Below are 20,074 nucleotides of genomic sequence, written 5' to 3'. Positions count from 1 at the left end.
GTGTCAGTAGTCCATTTATAATGTACGGTAGCTCTATCTACTTGCCCTGAGGGGAGAAATATAATTGTATTGTACTGCACTGTACCGGGTACAATTTGGTATAAGGGGAAATAGGGTAGTGGGGGAGGGGGGATGTGGGCCAATTTTTCAACAAAGGAAGTCAAAGCCCAAGTAGCTAAAGAAAAGGAGTTTTTTCGCGGGGAATTTAAGGACGCTCTTAGAAATATTCCCCGGCTTTCGCAGTGTCCTTGCTGCAGCAGATCCCATCTGCAAAGACCTATGTCCTGTATTCAATCAACACTTACCCTTAACTTTGACCCTCAATTACATGCAAGGCTTGGTTTGGCCAATTTGGCCAGTTGAGCATTCCCAAAAACATTAACTTAATTGGTAGGGGCTTGCCAAATCATATTTATGAAGAGGGCAAAAAAAAAAAAAACACACACTTAAATTTCTTAAGTCAAGGACAAATTCAACGGAATCCTGGCCTGGGTCTGTGACAGAATTGTGGGCGTGGCCAGCCAGCTCCCCCCTACCCCCCCTCCCCACCTCCTCCTCTCGTCCTTTGGTCACATGGGGACATCCCAGCTCGACATCGCCCCGCAGATGGGAGCAGGGGGGGAAAGATGTCTCTTTTTCGGGCATCACTGCACCCGTGTAATGGGGCGCCCGACCCCCCCCAACCCCCCGCCCCGGCTGCCTTCTCACCACGCCGCCTCTCATCTACAGATCAAGCGGGGAGGAGGAGGCATCCGGACATCGGCCCCTGGGGGGGGGGGGGGGTGGGGGGGGGGGCTGGGGAAGGGGGGCACGGGGGGGGGGGGGGGGGGGGGGGGCAGCGGCTGTTATATAAGCCGCAGACCGCAGACGGAGCGAAGGAGACGCGGGGTACAGGAACCCGGAGCGCTGCTTAAATAAATGCCTCCACCACTCAGCCATTCATTTATTCCTGGAACATCCAGCACTGAATCCAGAGAACGTCTTCGGTGGCGCTACTTCCTGATGAGATGCAGCGTAAAAAAAGAGTAATTACCCATCTGCTGCTCCAGCCCTAAGAAGCACAAATGATATGCATACACTTATATATATATATATATATATATAGGCACACACTGACAGGCAGGTCTGGCTAAAGCACGGTTGTTCAGTGCGGTGATTCACGGCGTAGTCTGGTGATGAATCCCTGCTGTGCCAGTGCTCATCCCGGACAGCAGGCTCGGGTGGGCGGGCCGTGTGATTGGCTGAAGCGTTGCCCAGGGAGGCAGGGTGGCGGAGGGCAGGGCTCTGTCTCCGTCTCCGTCTCTGTCTCTGTCTGGTCTCGTCGCACGCGCTCGAGCGCGAAGAGCAGCCGGCTGGCGGCGCGACCACGCGCGTCCCACCCGGCGCCGCGGCGACCGACAGGAAGCGGAAGTTGGTCGGTGGCGCACATGCACAACCGCCTGCACTCTCTTTCTCTCTCTTACCTAGACACAAGTCGCTATGGTGACAAGACGAGCCAGTGATTATGATTGGCCATTCCATATGCTGAGATATATATATATATATATATTTATATATTTATATTACTGAATTAAATTCATGAAAATTATTGACACGTCAGTCCTGCGAGTAGCCTTCTTAGAAATACCTAAAAATGATTTAGCGAAAAAACTGTTTAAATGTTGTAGCAATGCATGCTGCGAGAAAAAAAAATTCTGTAAACATTTGCTACACTAACGACGGCAGTTATAACAGGAGACACACACGCACGCACATGCACACACACACACTCACACACATGCATACACAGACCACGCTCACGTTTGATTGGCTGAACGGCCGTAGCGTCTGTTCACTTGTTAAAAGCATAATTGTTGGCGAGGAAGTCCTGAAACCTGAAGTCCACCGTTACCGCAGTTCCAAATGAATAGAGAGAACAACAGCGCTCAGTTCTACTGTCAGCTGCCACTGGGCTATTGATTTACTGCCTCTCCGGAACCTCTCCTGATCCATCAAAATGGAATTCCGCATTCTATTACCAACTGACATTTTTATCTCTGCCGTTACGGGGCCGTAGACGTGATGTTACCGAGGTGCTTCGTTCGTTTTGAGCTTCCCATGATTCATTCGCTCGCTCGCCCCGCTCGCCCGCTCGCCCGCCCGCCCGCCCGCCCGCCCCCCGGGAACGCTAACGCCTGGCTTCAGAGGGGGGGAAATTCGGCGACCAATCGGTTAGGGTCGTTAGAGGGGCGGGGGAGACGTCAGAGCCCCGGCGTCGTCGAGGAGAGCGAATCCGTTTCAGCGCTTCGTGACAGCTCCCGCCCTCGACGAATCGATTAGCCGGGCCGTTTATTTCATACGAGACTATCGACAGGCACGGGCTACGTCTGCAGGCTTCAGAGACCACACCTCTCAGTGGTCCAGTGCAGGGGCGAACCAGCATATGTGTACACAGCCTTAATTAAGACCGGATAATTGGCTGAAATAAACACACCATACACACCGCACCCCGCCCCCCCCCCCCGCAGGGCTGAAGGCGAGCATCCAGGTCATATAGGAAAGTCGAAACCAACAGCCCCCCCCCCCCCCCCCCGCTTACCCCGCTCTGATCCACTGACTGCTATATCATGTGGAGATGACAGCGGACTCACAACGAGCAGATGTCTGGGGCATCCGTGTAATTTAAAGATCAGCGGATCGGCGGAACACCTGTTCCAAACAAACGGCCGCAGACTGCCAGCCTCCGCCTCGTCTCGCAATAACAAGCGGCTTAAATCGCTACGGGCAACAGAGGTTAAATGGCGCCGTGGCTCAGCGCCTCTCCCTTCCGAATACAAAATATAATATTGCATTTATAAATAAATGTAAAAAAAAAAGAAAAAAAAAAGAATGTATAAATAAAAATCACACGTTAGGCTGAAATCTCTTCCTGGGCGGAGCTTGGCGATCGCACCAGTCAGGTTAACCGTCGCTTCCATGGCAACCCTGTAAAGGATGTGATTGGCAGACGGCAGAGATGCCTTTCCCACCGTCCCACCTGCCCGCCGTCACTCTGGCTCGTGCCCGCACGCGTTTGCGCTCCATGCGAATGAGATGGCACTTCTGGTTCACGCTGTTTACAGGCTACACGTCAGCCCCACCCCCCCCACCATCGCGGGGGGCAAACCGACCGATTCCGCCTTCAACTGTGAACCCCAAAGACCCCCCACCACCGCCACCCCGATTCGTCAAACCAACAGTCTGACAAACACAACAAACTGGTTTCACACGAATCTGTGAGTCGCACAAACCAAAATTATTCATTACTCATGAGGACCACGATTTTGTCCTAATTTTTTTTCAATTTTTTCTCCTGGTAGCCTGTAGTTCCCTCCTATGACACCAAGCGGTCAATGAAGTTCAGTAATCAGCGCAGTTATCAGTAATCAGCGGCCTTAATCATCTCAGCTAATCATTCGAACGCCGCAGAGTGCCCAGTCCTATCCATGAAGGACCTCGAGGGTAAGCTAATAATCTAGCCCAGCGCTACGATGAGCACAATTTTTTTTTATTTAAATGGTCTCCAATCAAGACCTTGATTAGTCAAGAGTGGTGCTTAAGTTTGCGGTTCAAACAAAAACCTGCACTAAACCTTTTTCGACCGAGGTTGGACACCCCTGGTTTCGAAACTTTTGATCTTTGCGCCAACTGTTTGGGCTCTTCAGCTGGTCCATAATTGCATAATTGCTGGTGTTCCTTTGATGACACAACGTGTTGCTTATTACTAGAATTAGAGTGAAGTGGTGCCTTGAGGATCGAGACTCATGTTAAATACTTTGCAGGCCATAAGCTCCTGGAAAAGACTCACGGGCCTATATACGAGTCCTGAAATGGTATTTAACAATGTTTAAAGGCCTAGTCTGGCATTATATCAGGCAGTTATTGTGTGCTGACCAGTGGCCAAATGAAAGGCAGAATTTCTGCAAATCCCCCCAAAATCAGATGAATAAAGAAGCTGAAAGAAGAGAAGCTGAAAGGACGAGGAGGAAGAGCAATCACCCGGCACTATAGGGGTGACATTATCCGAGGTTCCCAAATTATCTGAAGGGTTCACATAATTTGAGAATTCTCAGGGGGGTGCGTGCAGATTTGAAATGGAGGAGGAGGAGGGGGGGGGGGGAGAGAAATGAGTGATAGAGAGAGAGAGAGACGGAGGGAGTGATGGAGTGAAGAAGGGAGGGAGCGATTTGGAGCACCTTTCTGGCTGTCAATGACGAAGTTGCCCTCCTCGTTGCCCGACGCGATCTTGTACGTTATTCCATCTCCGTCGGGGTCCTTGGCCAGCACCGTGGCGACCAGCGTGTTGGGCCCAGCGTCCTCGGAGACAAAGGTCCGGTAGCTGTTGGCACAGAGACAAAAGCCTTAAAAATGATACACCCCACCCCCCCCCCCCCCCCCCCCCACCACCACGGCCTGCTACCAGAAATGACGAGAGACATCGTTGAAAAACACGAGCCAAGCTAAGGGTTTACAGGACGGAGTGTAGCACAGTGGGTAAGGAACTGGGCTTGTAACCAAAAGGTCGCAGGTTCGATTCCCGGGTAGGACACTGCCGTTGTACCCTTGAGCAAGGTACTTAACCGAAATTGCTTCAGTATATATCCAGCTGTATAAATGGATACAATGTAAAATGCTATGTAAAAAAAGTTGTGTAAGTCGCTCTGGATAAGAGCGTCTGCTACATGCCTGTAATGTAATGCAATGTACAGAACGCTGTTCAAAAGCAGGCAACCGCCCACAAAGCAAACAGGGAACAGCGACTTTTCATTACCGCGATTAACCTAACGTCACGTCTTTAACGTTGGTGGCTAATTAGCGTCGCCTCGTTCTCAAATTAATTCTAATTGCTGTTTACAAAAATAAAGTCCTCGCTTAATGAATAACGAGGAAACGTGTTTATTAACTTTCGGGGGAACAATACGAACTGTCCGGAGGCTTCGTGGCACGGCACGCGCAAAAACACACAGCTCCGCGGTACGAGGGGAAATTCTTCCGCGATCGAAAATAACCCCCTTCTGCGGGACGTGGCCTGAAAGCCAAACGCCGCGTCAAAACGCCGCGCGGGGGACGCGCGGGGAGCGGCCGGCGGGGAGCGCAAATGAAACGACGCGGATCGCCGTCTCCGAGGAGGAGGCGAAGGAGAGACACCTCGCGTCCGACAAAAGCAATCCCAGCGTGCACCTGGAGAGGGGAGCCGGGCGTCCGGGGCGCGGTCCACCACCACCTGAGCTCAATCATCCCCGGCCGAAGAGAAATGAGGGTCTCGACACGCCAGCTGCCTCCCCGCCAAAAAACACGCAAGCGCACAGACCGCTTCACACGCGTGTGTTAGCGCAAATGCACACACTCTCACACGTATGAACATGGGCGCTGGCACACATACGCTAACACATACAGACATGCACACGCATACACACACACAGACATGCACCTGCACACACATACACACACACAGACACAGACACAGACACAAATACATACACACACACACACTCACACACACACAGACACAAACATACATAAATACACACACACACACACACACCCAGACACAAACATACACAAATACATACACACACACACACACACACACACACACACACACACATACCCAGACACAAACATCACAAGTACATACATACACACACCCAGACACAAACAAACAAAAGTACATAAACACGCGCACACACACACACACACACACACACACACACACCCACACAAAAACCTATTTATTTGCTGGGATGCGCAGACACTTGTCTTCACACCGGGAGATTGAAAACGCAGACACACTCGCGAGCGGCGCAGACACGCCAGCTGTGCAAAAGAAGAAAAAAAAAAAGAAGAAGAACGGAATAGAAGGAGCGTGTGTCTCAGCTAATAAACAGAGCGGACCAGAGCGCCGTTAGCGTTGCCTGGACAAGAGCGCCGAGCCGCTCGAGCCTGTCCTCAGGGGTAACGGTGATCCCCTGTCATGGGACGGGGACGGGGTTAGGGTTGGGGTTAGGGTCGGGGTTAACGGTCAAGCGACTGTCAGAACAGAAGTGAAGCCAGTCAGGTTTGGCTTTCACCTTCCCCCCCCTCCCCCCCCCCCGAGCTAGCTCACAGGTGACCCCGGTGGGACATCGGGATGTGGTCGGCAGGACAGGCCCGAACACCTGCCAGCGCCACGCCCAGGGGCGGAGCTATACCCGTCACCTGTCAGCCGTACCGAGCTTTGACCTCAGCCGTAGCGGGCTCTGATCTCAGCTGTAACAGGCTCGGGTCTAAGCTGTAATAGGCTCAGGTCTAAGCTGTAACAGGCTGGGGTCTAAGCTGTAACAGGCTCTGATCTCAGCTGTAACAGGCTCAGATCTAAGCTGTAACAGGCTGGGGTCTAAGCTGTAACAGGCTCAGGTCTAAGCTGTAACAGGCTGGGGTCTAAGCTGTAACAGGCTCAGGTCTAAGCTGTAACAGGCTGGGGTCTCAGCTGTAACAGGCTCAGGTCTAAGCTGTAACAGTCTCTGTGCTCTCGCTCGTTAACGGCCATTAACTGACACTTAAAAGTTGAGCCACACACCAAAATACAATATGTGAGGATATGCACGTACACAAACACACACGTGGATACAGGTGTGTTTTACCCTCATGCCTAAACTTCATAAAAATGTTCCAGTTACTGGAACTATATTTAACAGTTTTCAGACCTTTGTAGGCTTAAAGCTGTTTATCATCCAAGCCACAATCTTTGCCCGGGAATCTTAATACGGATATCAGTGCTGGCTTATGGAAATGGCTTCCTCGTGACATCTCCCTATCATTTCAGTGGGGGTATCTACATCTGTTAATTCGGAGCTGGAAATCGGCACCGTAATCACACAGGAAGCCGTCTCTCCATCTTGGCCTCCCCGCCTCCAACAGCCAGCTGGGTCAGACGCACCAGCGTCTCCAAGGCAACAGGCTTCCGTGCTACGTAAGGCTCCCGAGCTGTCAATCAAACCCCCCAGTGAACTATGGGGAAGTCTGACAGAGAGAAAACAGAAACTACGCACACGGCACAGAGAGAGAGAGAGAGCGAGAGGGAGAGAGAGAGACAGAGAGAGAGAGAGAGAGAGACAGAGAGAGAGAACGAGAGACAGAGAGAGAGAGGGAGATAAATCGAGAGATAGAGACAGTGAGAGTGAGAGAGGGAGAGAGAGAGAGAGAGAGAAAGCAACAGACAGAGAGAAAGGGGGAGAGGGAGCAAGAGAGAAAGAAAGACAAGGAGAGAGAGAGTGGGAGAGAGTAGAGGAAAGGAAGGGAGGGAGAGAGAGCGAGAGAGAAAGAGATACAGGGAGAGCGAGAGGGAGGAGAGGAAGGGAGGAGAGGGAAAGAGAAAATGCAACAGAGAGAGAGATAGAGACAGAAAGGGGAAGGGGAGAGAGGGCGAGAGAGAAAGAGAGACAGGGAGAAAGAGAGAGAGAGCGAAGAGAGGGAGAGGGAAAGACAGAGGGAGAGAGAGGCAGGGTGCGTGAGAGAGAGAGAGAGAGAGAATTCACTCGTCAGTATAGCCGCTGCCTGTCACACGTGCTGTGCCACAGACAGACGGGTCATTGGTATGGGTAATTAGTCACCTCCAAGCAGAGATGCCCCCCCACAACCTAGCTCCCCCCCTCCTCCTCCTCCTCCCCCCCACCGCCTGTCACCCCTTACTCATGTCCGCAGCTGCAGGTACACACAATGTCAGTGACCCTGCAATCTGTCAGGGGGACCTCAGAGGGACCTGCCCGGCAGCTGATGATTTAATTTAAAGTAAACAAATGTTGGCATAACAGGATATACAGCACAAACGTAGGTACATTAGTATTCCCTGTTCTTTCGTTCTCTGTTCCCGCTGGTCTTTTTTAATTGTCTCCCCGTGTTAAAGTAATTAAATTCCCACCTTGAAACGCGGAAACCCGGATCCGAAAGTCACCAACAAATCATCCTCTCTCAGGGTCACCACGCAGTAACACGTCGCGTGTTAATTCAGCTCTTAACAGATAATAACATTCGCTCCCGCCACTGTTATCTGCCAAATTAACACTGCTAAGAGTCGAACGAACCCCACCCAATCTAACACCAAGACAGAGATCTGTTCCTTAACACTTCTTATCCAGACACCTAACCCTACCACGCAAATAATCTCTTAAGCATGCAAGTGCAGACGCAGTTGTAGTATGTTCTGGTCTGTACCCCACCTGACCCCCCCCCCCCCCTCAACAGATGACTGGGGCAATCACAGGGAGCTCCGGAACCTTCCAGACCGCCTCTCTGAAGCCCAAACGCACACCCCCTGATTGCTTTAATTTCCACCCCCAATAAAAAAAAACAAAAAACAAATCTGCCGTCAAACTCACAAACGCGCCGTCGTCTCGGCAACTTCATAACGACAGCGCAAGCATTCCACATCATTTCCTAAATTTCCAAAAGGGTCGCATCATCGAGCTTAAAAATAATGAATACACTAACTCAAAATCCTAACGACTTACAAAGGGAAAAAAAACACAATCAACGCAACAACAACAAAAAATGAACAAGAATATATATATATATATTTTTTGCTTTTCCCGCTTACATTACTCATGTCCGATGCAATGTCAATAGCTCGACACAGCTGCACGCATGATTGAAGATGTTTCCTTTAACGGATTTAATTTCCCTATTACTCAGGTTAAAGCGAGCAAACAGTTTATATAATGATCTGTTTGGCGGGGGGGGAGCAAATCTACGGAGTGACAAGACCTTGTTTCTCTGTATCATTCAAACAGGGCAGACGACTGCATCACTTTAAACCGACAGGACAGAACAGCCCAGTGCAAATCCCAAGGTCGTCAATTACTGTCGGAAAGGTTTTCTCAAATTAGGCACAATCTATATTCGTTGCCATGGCAGGGGTAACAACCCTGCCTACCTACCGAATTCCCAGGAAACCGTGCTGTTGTCCAGTCCCGGGAAAATAAGAGAGAGAGGCGGTGAGATACAGCTGAGTAGGGGACAGGACGAATGTTTAATTTGCACCCCTCAAACCCCCGTACACCTGTTTCGGTCCCAGCCCATGCCCAGTGGAGTTGGGGAGCCCTTTCTACACCCCCCCCCCCCCCCCCCCCCGCCCCCCAAATACGCACGCACGCTCAAGCACTTGCGGGGAGAAAACACAAAGGAATGGCTGAATGAACCTGCCTCACCAATCTGCAGAGCTAGCTGGCAGAAAATCGGCCAATTAAAAAACGTCAAGGCCCAGTGCGATTCTGCCGGGGAAACAAACAAAAAAAGAAAAAAAAAACAAGAGAGAAAACAACTCAACACAGCAGAAAGAAAAGAAAGAAAAAAAAAGATGCCATACAATCATCCAAAGAACGAAGCAGGCGTTGATGATGACGATATTTCGGCCAAGGTTGTTTCTGATTGGACGGGGGGATGGGGGGGGGGGGGGTGGACGGTAGCAAGGGATAGCAGGAAAGGTCAGCTGCTTGGGGGAGGGAGGACAGTTTGCAGAAATGGAGGGAGTACCGACCCGGAGAGAAACTCCCTCATCATCATCATCACCGGCACCGGGAGGAACAAAAGAGAGGGAGGACGAGCGTGGAGAGGAAAAGGGGGACAGGTGGAGAAGGGCAGGACAGTCAGGAGGGAAATGATGGAGGTAGGGAGGGAGGGAAGAGAGAGGCAGGGCAAAGATAAGAAGAAGAAAAAGATTAAGTAGTTTGAGAAAGTAAGGAAACAAGGGAGAGAGAGGGGGCAAAAAGGACATCAGGAAAAGGACGAGTGAAGGGCACAATAAAAGAAAAGCAATATACAGGAAAAAAGGAGGAAGCTACACCTTTACAAGCCAAGACATCATTGTTGTTATTGTTATTGTTGCAAGTAACACTGCCAATACTGTCAAAACTACAGTTGAATACTGCCAGTAGCATTCACAATATGCTCCTCCTATCATAACAACATTCCTAATACTGCCAATAGTATCCACAATACACTCCTTTTGTTATAAGAGCATTACTAATACTGCCAATGGTATCCACAATACACTCCCCTTGTTATAAGAGCATTACTAATACTGCCAATGGTATCCACAATACACTCCCCTTGTTATAAGAGCATTACTAATACTGCCAATAGTATCCACAATACACTCCTTATGTTATAAGAGCATTACTAATACTGCCAATAGTATCCACAATACACTCCCTTTGTTATAAGAGCATTACTAATACTGCCAATAGTATCCACAATACACTCCCTTTGTTATAAGAGCATTACTAATACTGCCAATGGTACCCACAATACACTCAGCCTGATTTAACCAACATTATTAATAGAGTCGGTACTTTTGACACCAGCATCTGACAAATAAATAACCATACATACATAAATATAAATGCATAAATAATGCATAAATAATCGTAATGTACATATGCAGCACTCCCACTCATACAAAAAAGATCTTTGAAAAGTAGGTATATAATTACAGCAGGCACAACGAGTTGTATGAGCAACGAGAGCAAAGTTCAAAGGGAAAAAAAAAAGTTGTTCGAAACAATTTCTCAGAATTGTTATTATAATCAAAGCAATGCATCTGCTGTGGCTGGTGGGTGGATTGTCCTGGTAGTACACTGCAGTTCAGTGCGGTGAGGTGCCCAGGAAGGGAGTGTGTTAGTCTGATTGGTTGTTCCAGTCCCATCTGTGAGGTCACTGGGTGCTAGGTTATGGTAGTTCGCTAACTGTGCGCGAAGCGTACGCCTCTGGCACAATCGCGGCCCAACTCTGTTAACGGCGTTGGAGGAGTCCACCAGACTTTGAGATATCACAGAGGTGAGATGGAGGTAGTGATTAGAGAGTGTAAACAAGGGAAAGTTGTTTGAGGTCCTGTGAGATTCTGGTTAGCATTGCGATATGTGAGCTTTTGAAAGGAATATAGAATGGATTTTAAAAAACTGCAAACCTATCTACACTTACTCTCAGAAAATACTGCAACTGGCGTGTGAGTTTGGTGTCTTTTGAAGGTGTTGATTGTGACAAAGGTGATGATGATGATGTCAATATTGATGTTTATGGTAACGATGGTGATGTTGAAGACGATGACGATGATAGTGATGGTGGTGTTAACGATGAAGATGAGGAGGATGATAATGATCATGAAAATAATGTCGATAAAGATCACGATGATGATGGTAGTTAATGATGATGATGATGATGATGATGGTATTAATGATAATGAATAAGACAATTATTATGATGATTATGATGGCAAGGTTAAGGATAATGCTGATGGTATTAACAATGATGATGATACTGATAATGATAATGATGATGATGATGATGACGACTCTGTTAATGAAGACGATGATGAAGAGGCGAGGCGCTCACATGTGCTGGGAGAACTCGGGGGCCTCGTCGTTGACGTTGGACATGCGCACGCGCACGGTGGTCGTGCCCGTGCGGGGGACCTCCCCCTTGTCCACGGCCATCACCACGAACTCGTACAGGTGGTTGGGCCGCTCGTAGTCCAGGGGGCGGGCGGGGAAGATCGTCCCGTGCGCCGACACGCTGAAGTCGGGGCTCAGGGTGTGGTAGGTGAGCTCCGCGTTCAGGTCCGAGTCGCAGTCGCTGGCCGACACTGCGAGGAGGAGGAGGAGGAGGACCAATTCACACACATCATCACTCGTCAATCTCAGAATGCCGCCGCGTTTTGTCTCCACTTACACCTAGAAAAACTCCCAAATTGGACGGCAAAAAAAAAAAAAACAAGACCAGGTTAAAACCTAGTATATGGCTGGACCTAACACACGTGATCCGGCCGACCAATGGTGTAATTTCATCACTCACTCAGTTACTCACTCACTCACCCATTCACTCACTCACTCACTCACTCACTCACTCAGTCACAGACATTCGCGTTTGTAGGGCTGGCCAAAAACAGATGGCCAATTTCACCAGCATTCATCAGAAAAGAACACATGCCTCATACTTGTATATGCTCAGTATATGCTTTCTGTGAAAATACTGTATACAACCGGTATGATTAAAACAACAAACAGTTGAATAATCTGTCACTAAACCTGCATTCATCATTAACACTACTGTAAGATCGCAAATATGTGAACAGAATGTTCTTTTTGATGTAACAGTCGCGACTGGTAATTGAAAGCAATGTTCTAGAACACTGAACACTAGTTCGAGAACACTGCCTTGGAATTTTGAAAAGAATTCCACAAAACCTACTCTTGAAAGGATTAAAACATTCAAGCAAGAGAATCACAGTCTTAGTGAGAACAAATCTTGCTGGGTTCATCAAAAAAACATGAATCTCAGCTTCACATCCTGGAGGCCCAAAATGTTTGCTGGCTTTTGACATGTTCCTGTACTGAAGTGCTTAATTAAGTCATTAATTAAAACTAAAGAGTCAGGACACCTTGTTTTCCAAGAATTAGGCTTACTGATTGAAAATAAATCACAAAAACCAGCAGACACTCAAACCCCCCCCCCAAGACGGGAATTTGAGACCCCTGATCAGAACCAGTCAATCATCATTTTTGCATATTTCTTACACGGAAATCAACGTCCTCCAAGTCTAACTGCGCCTTCAAAACCCATCGCGCAAAATGGCGCGGCATAGCACTGCACGAGGCTGCACTGTTCCTTGCGCGTCTCCTTGGCGATGGCATTGGCCCTTTCAGAGATCCGTCCGTGCAGAGCGAACAGCCTCAGTCCCCAGGGGCAGCAGATGTCATTGTTTGGCTTGGAGGCCGCAGCCCTGGCCGCTCGGAGAGCAAACCGGTTGATAATTGGAAAGGTCTCCTGGCCCGTGGTTGCCTGCTTGCTTGTTCGCAGCCTCACAGTATGTGGTTATATCAGGAATGTCCTGGCAGCACTGCTTGTAATGCATGTCAAAGCAAACACAGGCTCCCAGTCGTATTCACTCAAACCGTATGCCGAGGAAGGTCCTCGCATGGTCAAAATACAAGACATGCGGTTTGAAATAAATCAGGTTTCACTTTGAGTATAACAAACGGAAGATCGTTGTATCTATTATTTTATTTAGTGTGAGCTAGCATTATTGATCTCATTAACCTTACCCAGTAAGCAAAAGCTGGAACCCAGATGTTTAGAGGGGAGGAAATCTAGGTTGAGAGACTAGAATAACCTCAATTTAGCTCAGATTTTACCTTGAGTATAGCCTGGCTATGTCTTCGTCAGCTAGAAAGCTTCCACTTTTCAACAAACCGGGTATTCAAAGACGTTTTACCGACTTTTCGCCACTTTTGGTTCACTGGGAATGCTGCTACTTTGTGGAGAGTGTGGGTATTACACCTGTCTGTCTGTGTTGCTGGATGCATGATTCTCATTAACATCAATAGCAAAAAAAAAAAAGAATAAAATATGTGGATTGCAAAATGATATCTCACGTGTTACTATAATAAGACCTTCATACTTTAGAGTCGTCTGAGGGAAGCGACATGCCCAAAACAGATTCAGAAGACAACTAGCAGTAATAAACCCATCTACATGCGTAGCCTGAGTACAATAACATAGTAATAACATGGCCTAGCTAAATATTTGGTAGCAAGGACCCTGTAAAACTGCATAAGCCTCCATAAACACTGCATAATGCCTGTATGAGGACTGTGCTAATATGTATGCCAACCGACATAACTACACCGCAGTAAACTGTCACAGCAGTATAATTCCCGGCATTGATGGCAGAATAGCACCGCGTCTCGTTTGGAATGTCTTTATAAACAGGCAAAAAAATCCCATCACCAATGTGCTTTGTCAGGCCTGTGAAGGCTTTGCATAATAATTAATAAAGGCTCTTCAAAGGACAGCGTTGCCAAACACTCTTGACAATTTCGAAATATAAAATTTTAAAACCTCGGTAAGATCGACAAAACCCTTTATTCAGCGTCCCAAGGACCCGGCGTGTGCACGGTACAGCTCTATCATTGTCCTCATCAAACTAAGACTGTTTAGTTAAATAAGCATATATACACACATTTATAAAAATATGTATTTATTATAGATGTATTATATAAATTCATTCATTCATTCAATCATTATAGCAAATAGAAAAATGTATCACTACAAAATACATTTATTCCACTAATACATGTAGGCTACCGTATGCATATTGCAGATACTGAGCCCCGATTAAATGAAATTAAGCCCAGTCCAGCTGTATTAACTGAAAATATATTTAAAAACCTTCAGCTCTGGTCTGCATTGACAAAGAGAGTATAATATATTTTTTTTTATTCAGGGTCCGCCGAGCTTTCCTTTGAGTTTGGAGTCCGGGTAGATTCTCCAGGGTCACAGACTTAAGGGGCTGCATCAAGGCCCGAATTCAAAAGGTGAGGTTACACGTAAAGGTTCTGCACCTCTCGACATAATCACCCTCACTTAATCAGACAGCTATGCGCCTCAGCGATGTACGAGCGACCGTTAAAAACTCTGTCGCTCCCATGGTAACGCCACAGATCGCGGTACCCGCATGCTGGAATGCTCTTTGGGGAGAAAAAAAAACGTGACACCTGTACTACAATTTGATTGAACCTGCGATTAAATCTGCATCCGGTACGACCTAACCATCTGCTTTTTTCCCCTGTCGACAGTTATGAATGAGTAATCCCACTGTACCGCAGAGCTGAATATGGTCCTTGCAGAGCGATTGTTGCAGCGGAGAGACAGACACACATAGCTATTAGCACCGCGTATACACAAGCGCACCCAGATGCACGCAGGCACACTGAGTATGTAACCTCGGCTTTTTTACAGTTCGATTTTTAATATCTGATGAACGCGGAGTTCGCCGGCATTCGGTTTCCATGGCAAATCGGATCCTTCCGCCTGCGTTAAAAGGGCACGTGCTTCCTGGACCCCATCTGGCCACGTCTTTTCCTGTCTTATCTCTCGGGGAATTGAAATGTGAAAATGCGAAGGAACGAGAGAGAGAGCGAGATAGCCTTCAGTTCGGCGCCTTTTCTTTAACAAGGCGGGCGTTTCACTAAAGGAGAAAAGATAAAGCTAAAGAATGATATCGCGGGGGGGGGGGGGGGGGGGGGGATTTATTTCCACAAATGTGAACGAACAGAAATAACTCCTCGTCCCATTTTACAATATAACCAATAACGAGGGACACAGGAGAAGAAAACTGTGTTTTACAGGGCCAGTGTATGTGCTGGAAGAAGAAAAATTATTATTTCATCGCTATTGTGTAACCTACAGTAGGCTTCATGAAAAAAGGAACATCAATTATGACTGTATGTGTACTGGTGTATATACAGTAGATATTTCTGTTATTCTTCATTCAGGCCTTTTTGTCAGGCACAGAAAATGTTTTTTTTAATTCAGTGTTAATTCAGATCTTAACACTCTGGATCATGGGACTAGATATTATCTGTTAACACGTTGAATTAACAGATCAATTAACACTGGACATTTTACTGTATCTTCTTTATGTTGATATTAACCCTTTTTTGGTTTGGCGATTCATGCGATTCAAGTCATTTATGGCCAAAACCTCTTTCACTGTCACTGTGACACTCATATATTTTTCACTGATTTATAACAGGGGATTAGCTGAGGCACACATTTCATGTGTTTATTAGGCCACTTGTTGACCATAAAATATTTAGGGGCAAATGAACTGTACGACCAGTGTTATATTACAATAGATTACGCTCATTTAAAAGATGCTCTCATTCAAAGCAACGTACAATGTAAGAGAAACACAGGTACATCCACCTGGTCAATACTGACTAACAGTGCCAGACCAGGATGACAACTTTTCCAAACCAGGGAATGTATCGATGAAGCACCACTACAGCACCAGAGAAAGTTAATGTACGCTTGGTGTTGTCAACAGTTACGTTGTCAGCAGATCAGTTATTACAAAGCAGCTGCGGAATATGAATAAGGTGGCACCGTGCGGTCCAAGAGGGTACCTGTGACCCCATTACGATCTTTAGTTTAGTTTAGGACGGAGTGTAGCACAGTGGGTAAGGAACTGGGCTCGTAACTGAAAGGTCGCAGGTTCGATTCCCGGGTAAGGACAGTGCCGTTGTACCCTTAAGCAAGGTACTTAACCGGAATTGCTTCAGTATATATCCAGCTGTATAAATGGATACAATGTAAAAGTTGTGTAAGTTGCTCTGGATAAGAGCGTCTGCTAAATGCCTGTAATGTAATGTAGTTTAGATTATTTATCTGACGATTCACTTTAAAAGGACAATTACATGGTTGCAAACACCAATGTACATGCACAATTAAAAGGATGGCACAAAAAAGTCGCAAGACTTATTTCCATTGCGGTCCTTTGCTGTGTGGCGCAGCAAGGACGGCAGCCGCAGCGTCATGACGATCACCGGCCAACCCGCTCGCCCGCTCACCTTGCAGCAGCGAGGTTGCCGTGGTCACCGTTTCCGCGACGCCATCTTTGCTGTATATGGACTGCAGGAACTCCGGGACGCAGTCGTTCTCGTCCGTGATGATCACCCTGACCTGTGTGAGGAAGACGGCAAGACGGAGAATAAAGGAGGGGGAGGAGGAGGAGGAGGGGGAGGAGGAGGGGGAGGGGGAGGAGGAGGGAAGGAGGGAGGGGGCAGGATCAAAAAGGCATTAATATTTCTAATTGTCTTGGTCCAGAGAGAGAGGGGCGATAAGAGGGGGGATTTTCCCGAGGTAATCGTCTCTGGCGGTTTTTTGTCAGCGGGGGGATTCGTTGCGCGCGAGCGAAGCGGCTTTGCTGAGATTGCCCTTTCGCAGCCGCGCGGGGCTGGCAGCTACGCGCCGACCGCCGCTTTGCGCTCGAGGGTTTCTGGATTAAAACAAAGAGGAAACAGAATTGACAGGATTCCAGATGATCTTTCGGCGGGGGCCGCATGCGTTCATTCCACTTCTCTCTCTCTCTCTCTCGTTTCTCTTTCTTTAGCTCCTTCCATCCATATTTCTCCTCCTTCAGTCTCTCTACTTCTCTCGACAGTTCCCTTCGCAACCTCTCTTGTCCAATCCATCTCGTTATGCCTCTTTCTGTGTGTTTTTCTTTTTTTTTCCCTGTCTCTCACTCTCTTAGCCTGGTAGGTTTAGTCAATAATTCACAACTCACAACTGGGAGGTTAAGGTTTATAGGAGTTATATAGTAATAGTTATATACTTTCTCTTTATGCACCAGCCAAAACTGACACTGGGATGCGTAAGTGATGATCGATGATGAGGTGGGTCTGCTATCGAAAAATAATGACAGACACGGGGGCGAAGAACCCCTGTGAAGTTCATTATTTTTCGATTTCGATCCACCACCTCGGAGAGGACTGGTGACCTGTCCACAGGGTGTATTCCAGGATAACCTTATTATAAATGGATGGAGCTTATTACACTGCCAATTACCTTACAAAAGAAATCTGTCAGAACATTTAATATACACACACAATATAGCGAAAATAAAGTGATTTATTAGTCCAAATAAATTTAAATGGATATGAAACACATTTTCCATAGATAACGCCGGCCTATGTGAGAGTATTGGCTAACGGGAGCATAGGAGTAAGATATGAGGCATGTTAACAGTAGAGTATTTTCGACACCAGGCGAGTGTGAGTGAGTCAGCAAATATGAAAATTAACCTGCACTTCTTTCTGCGGAGTGATATGAAAAGCGCTCTAATGTAAAGCGGCCCGTCACCCATAGCAGCGATCATCACTCAGAAATATCAGAACATAGAACACCTGAAGCGACCAATCAGGGGGCTCAAAAAAGGCGCGTAATAAATGACAATATTTAACTTTCCTCACAGACGGTAATTAATTATCTACACATATGCTAATACAGTGACCGTGGAGGGATTAGCCAGCATCTTGATGCAGGCCTGAGGATTAAGCAGCTGATGTAAAGTGTAACTGAACGGGGCTAAGCTGCACAGGTATGATTGCCCGCGGGCACTGATTTGCTTAAATGAAGTCGTTAGATGGACTGGAATGGCCAAGTCACCCCGATTTCCAGGAAATAATCAATTTCTAATTAAAACACAGCCGCAGTGCTGAAAGGCTCTGGTTCGTCGTCCTTGCTTTGCATTTCCCCTCTGAGCAGAAAGTTGGCTGAATTTGTTGGGGGGGGGGGGGGTACCGCCCGCCAGGGGTCAGAGTTCACGGCCGCTCCCGGGAACGGGAAAATTAAACCTCGATCTCTCAAAGTGAATGGAACCCCATCAGCAGCACTGCCACCGCGGAGACAGGGCCTCATAAAAAAAGAAAAATAAATAAATAAATAAAAAAGGAAAGAAACATGAGTTCTAGGGACACAATCCATCTTGCTCCCTGGCACATTTCTCGTGAAAGAAAGCATCAATCTGGGGCGTAAGTGGCTGCCCGGGTCTCCTCCGACACCTCGGGAGCACAGATGGCGGCGGGTTTGGGTAAGGCCTAATGACTGGGAGCCGCGGGCTCCGGAACAAACAGGTGATAACCGCGGGGCCAGGAGAGACGGGAAAGTCATTTTTTTTTCCGGCTGATGAATCCTCCCCGTGATACCCCGGACCACCGGCCAGCGCGAGCCCGCCAGAGCCGGAGCCGGAGCCGGAGCCAGAGCCGGGGTCCGGAGCCAGAGCCAGAGCCAGAGTCAGAGCCAGAGCCGGGGTCAGAGCCAGAGTCAGAGCCAGAGCCAGAGCCAGAGCCGGGGTCCGGAGCCAGAGCCGGAGCCAGAGCCGGAGCCAGAGCCAGAGCCAGAGCCAGAGCCAGAGCCAGAGCCGGGGTCCGGAGCCAGAGCCGGAGCCGGAGCCAGAGCCAGAGTCAGAGTCAGAGTCAGATCCAGAGCCGGGGTCAGAGCCAGAGCCAGAGCCAGAGCCAGAGCCAGAGCCGGGGTCAGAGCCAGAGTCAGAGCCAGAGCCGGGGTCAGAGCCAGAGCCAGAGCCGGACCCAGAGCCGGACCCAGAGCCAGAGCAGGAGCCACAGCCGGGGTCCGGGGTCCGGGGTCCGGGTTCGAGAAGCTCACGAGGACGAAAACTTGAGCCGCCGCCGCCGAACGTGACCCCGCCAAACCCCCCACCCCAACCCCCTGCACCCCCACCCCCCTTCCCCGTGGACCTCCTCCCACTCCGAGGCATAAGGGCAGATTTGGAGGACAGCTGCCGGTCTCCTCGCTTCCAGCTCCTTCTCGGCGACTCGGAGGGCTTGGGCGGCGGTTACGGCTGCTCCCGACGCCTCCCCGGCCCATCTGCTCTGCCCCCAGCTCTGTGATCTACAGCTCTGCCTGGGGGGGCAGGGGAGATCTGTGGATAGCTGAGCAGGGGATTAGGGAGCGGTCTAACTCCAAGGCGATGAACGGCCTTGCCTGAACCCCATCTCCCCATCAATACCACAATGTTTTCTTGTGTGGTTTTTAATTTGACTTCTCGCCCCCATCACAGACATCCGGGGGGGGGGTCAACAATCTTGTCCCACGGCCAGGTGAGACCCCCCCCCCCCCCCCCACCCCTCCAGGCTCCTAGTGTAAATACACCACGCTTCAATAAACCTTCTTTTCTTTGTTACCAACTGTCTGGGAATTTTTTGTTTCTTCTTCCCCCCCTCCCCTAATTTGGAAGGCGGCCCCGTCGTGCTCGCGCTGATTCAGGCGGGCCAAAGAAACGCGCAACGTCAGCGCCGCTCATTCCCGCGAAAGCGCACGGCGGCTGGGGCTCACAACAGCAGACAGGATGAAAAGCCCTTCGTGTGCAGCTCAAAGTGCCAATCACAATGACTGACAGATGATGGACCCCCCCCCCACCCCCCCACCCCCCCCGAGGGTGCCCCGCGGTGGGCAGACCGCCAACCAAAGGACGGCCTACCGCGCCGTCTCCCGCCATTCCCAGTCAGACTTGACGAGCTCGAGCTTCCGAACGAAGTCACGTTCGCTTTCGAGTATATCGCACCGGCGCCTGCCACGACTGGGTCAATTAATTATTTCACAAACTTTAAATACCCGCGAGCGAAATTCAGAATGCAGAATTTTTTAAAGAAACGTCTATTTTCATCGTTAATCACAGCAAAAGCCCCCGCTTTCATTTCATTTGCATTTTTATTAGCGA

The 20,074-nt window shown here is 48.7% G+C and overlaps 1 protein-coding gene across 1 annotated transcript in view; it reads right to left on the bottom strand.

Moving 5' to 3' along the window:
* Positions 1–20,074, bottom strand: part of LOC118228251 (neural-cadherin-like) — a 186,992-nt gene that overhangs the window by 111,020 nt on the left and 55,898 nt on the right. The window contains exons 5-7 of the mRNA XM_035419621.1: positions 16,404–16,515; positions 11,386–11,635; positions 4,215–4,357 (exon numbers count right to left, since the gene is read on the bottom strand). Of these exons, the coding sequence (XP_035275512.1) occupies positions 4,215–4,357; positions 11,386–11,635; positions 16,404–16,515 (505 nt within the window). The remainder of the gene's footprint in view (positions 1–4,214; positions 4,358–11,385; positions 11,636–16,403; positions 16,516–20,074) is intronic.

The sequence above is a fragment of the Anguilla anguilla genome, chromosome 5 (assembly GCF_013347855.1).
Source record: "Anguilla anguilla isolate fAngAng1 chromosome 5, fAngAng1.pri, whole genome shotgun sequence".
Classification (NCBI taxonomy): Eukaryota; Metazoa; Chordata; class Actinopteri; order Anguilliformes; family Anguillidae; genus Anguilla; species Anguilla anguilla.
This window is presented reverse-complemented; position numbering and strand designations above follow the sequence as displayed.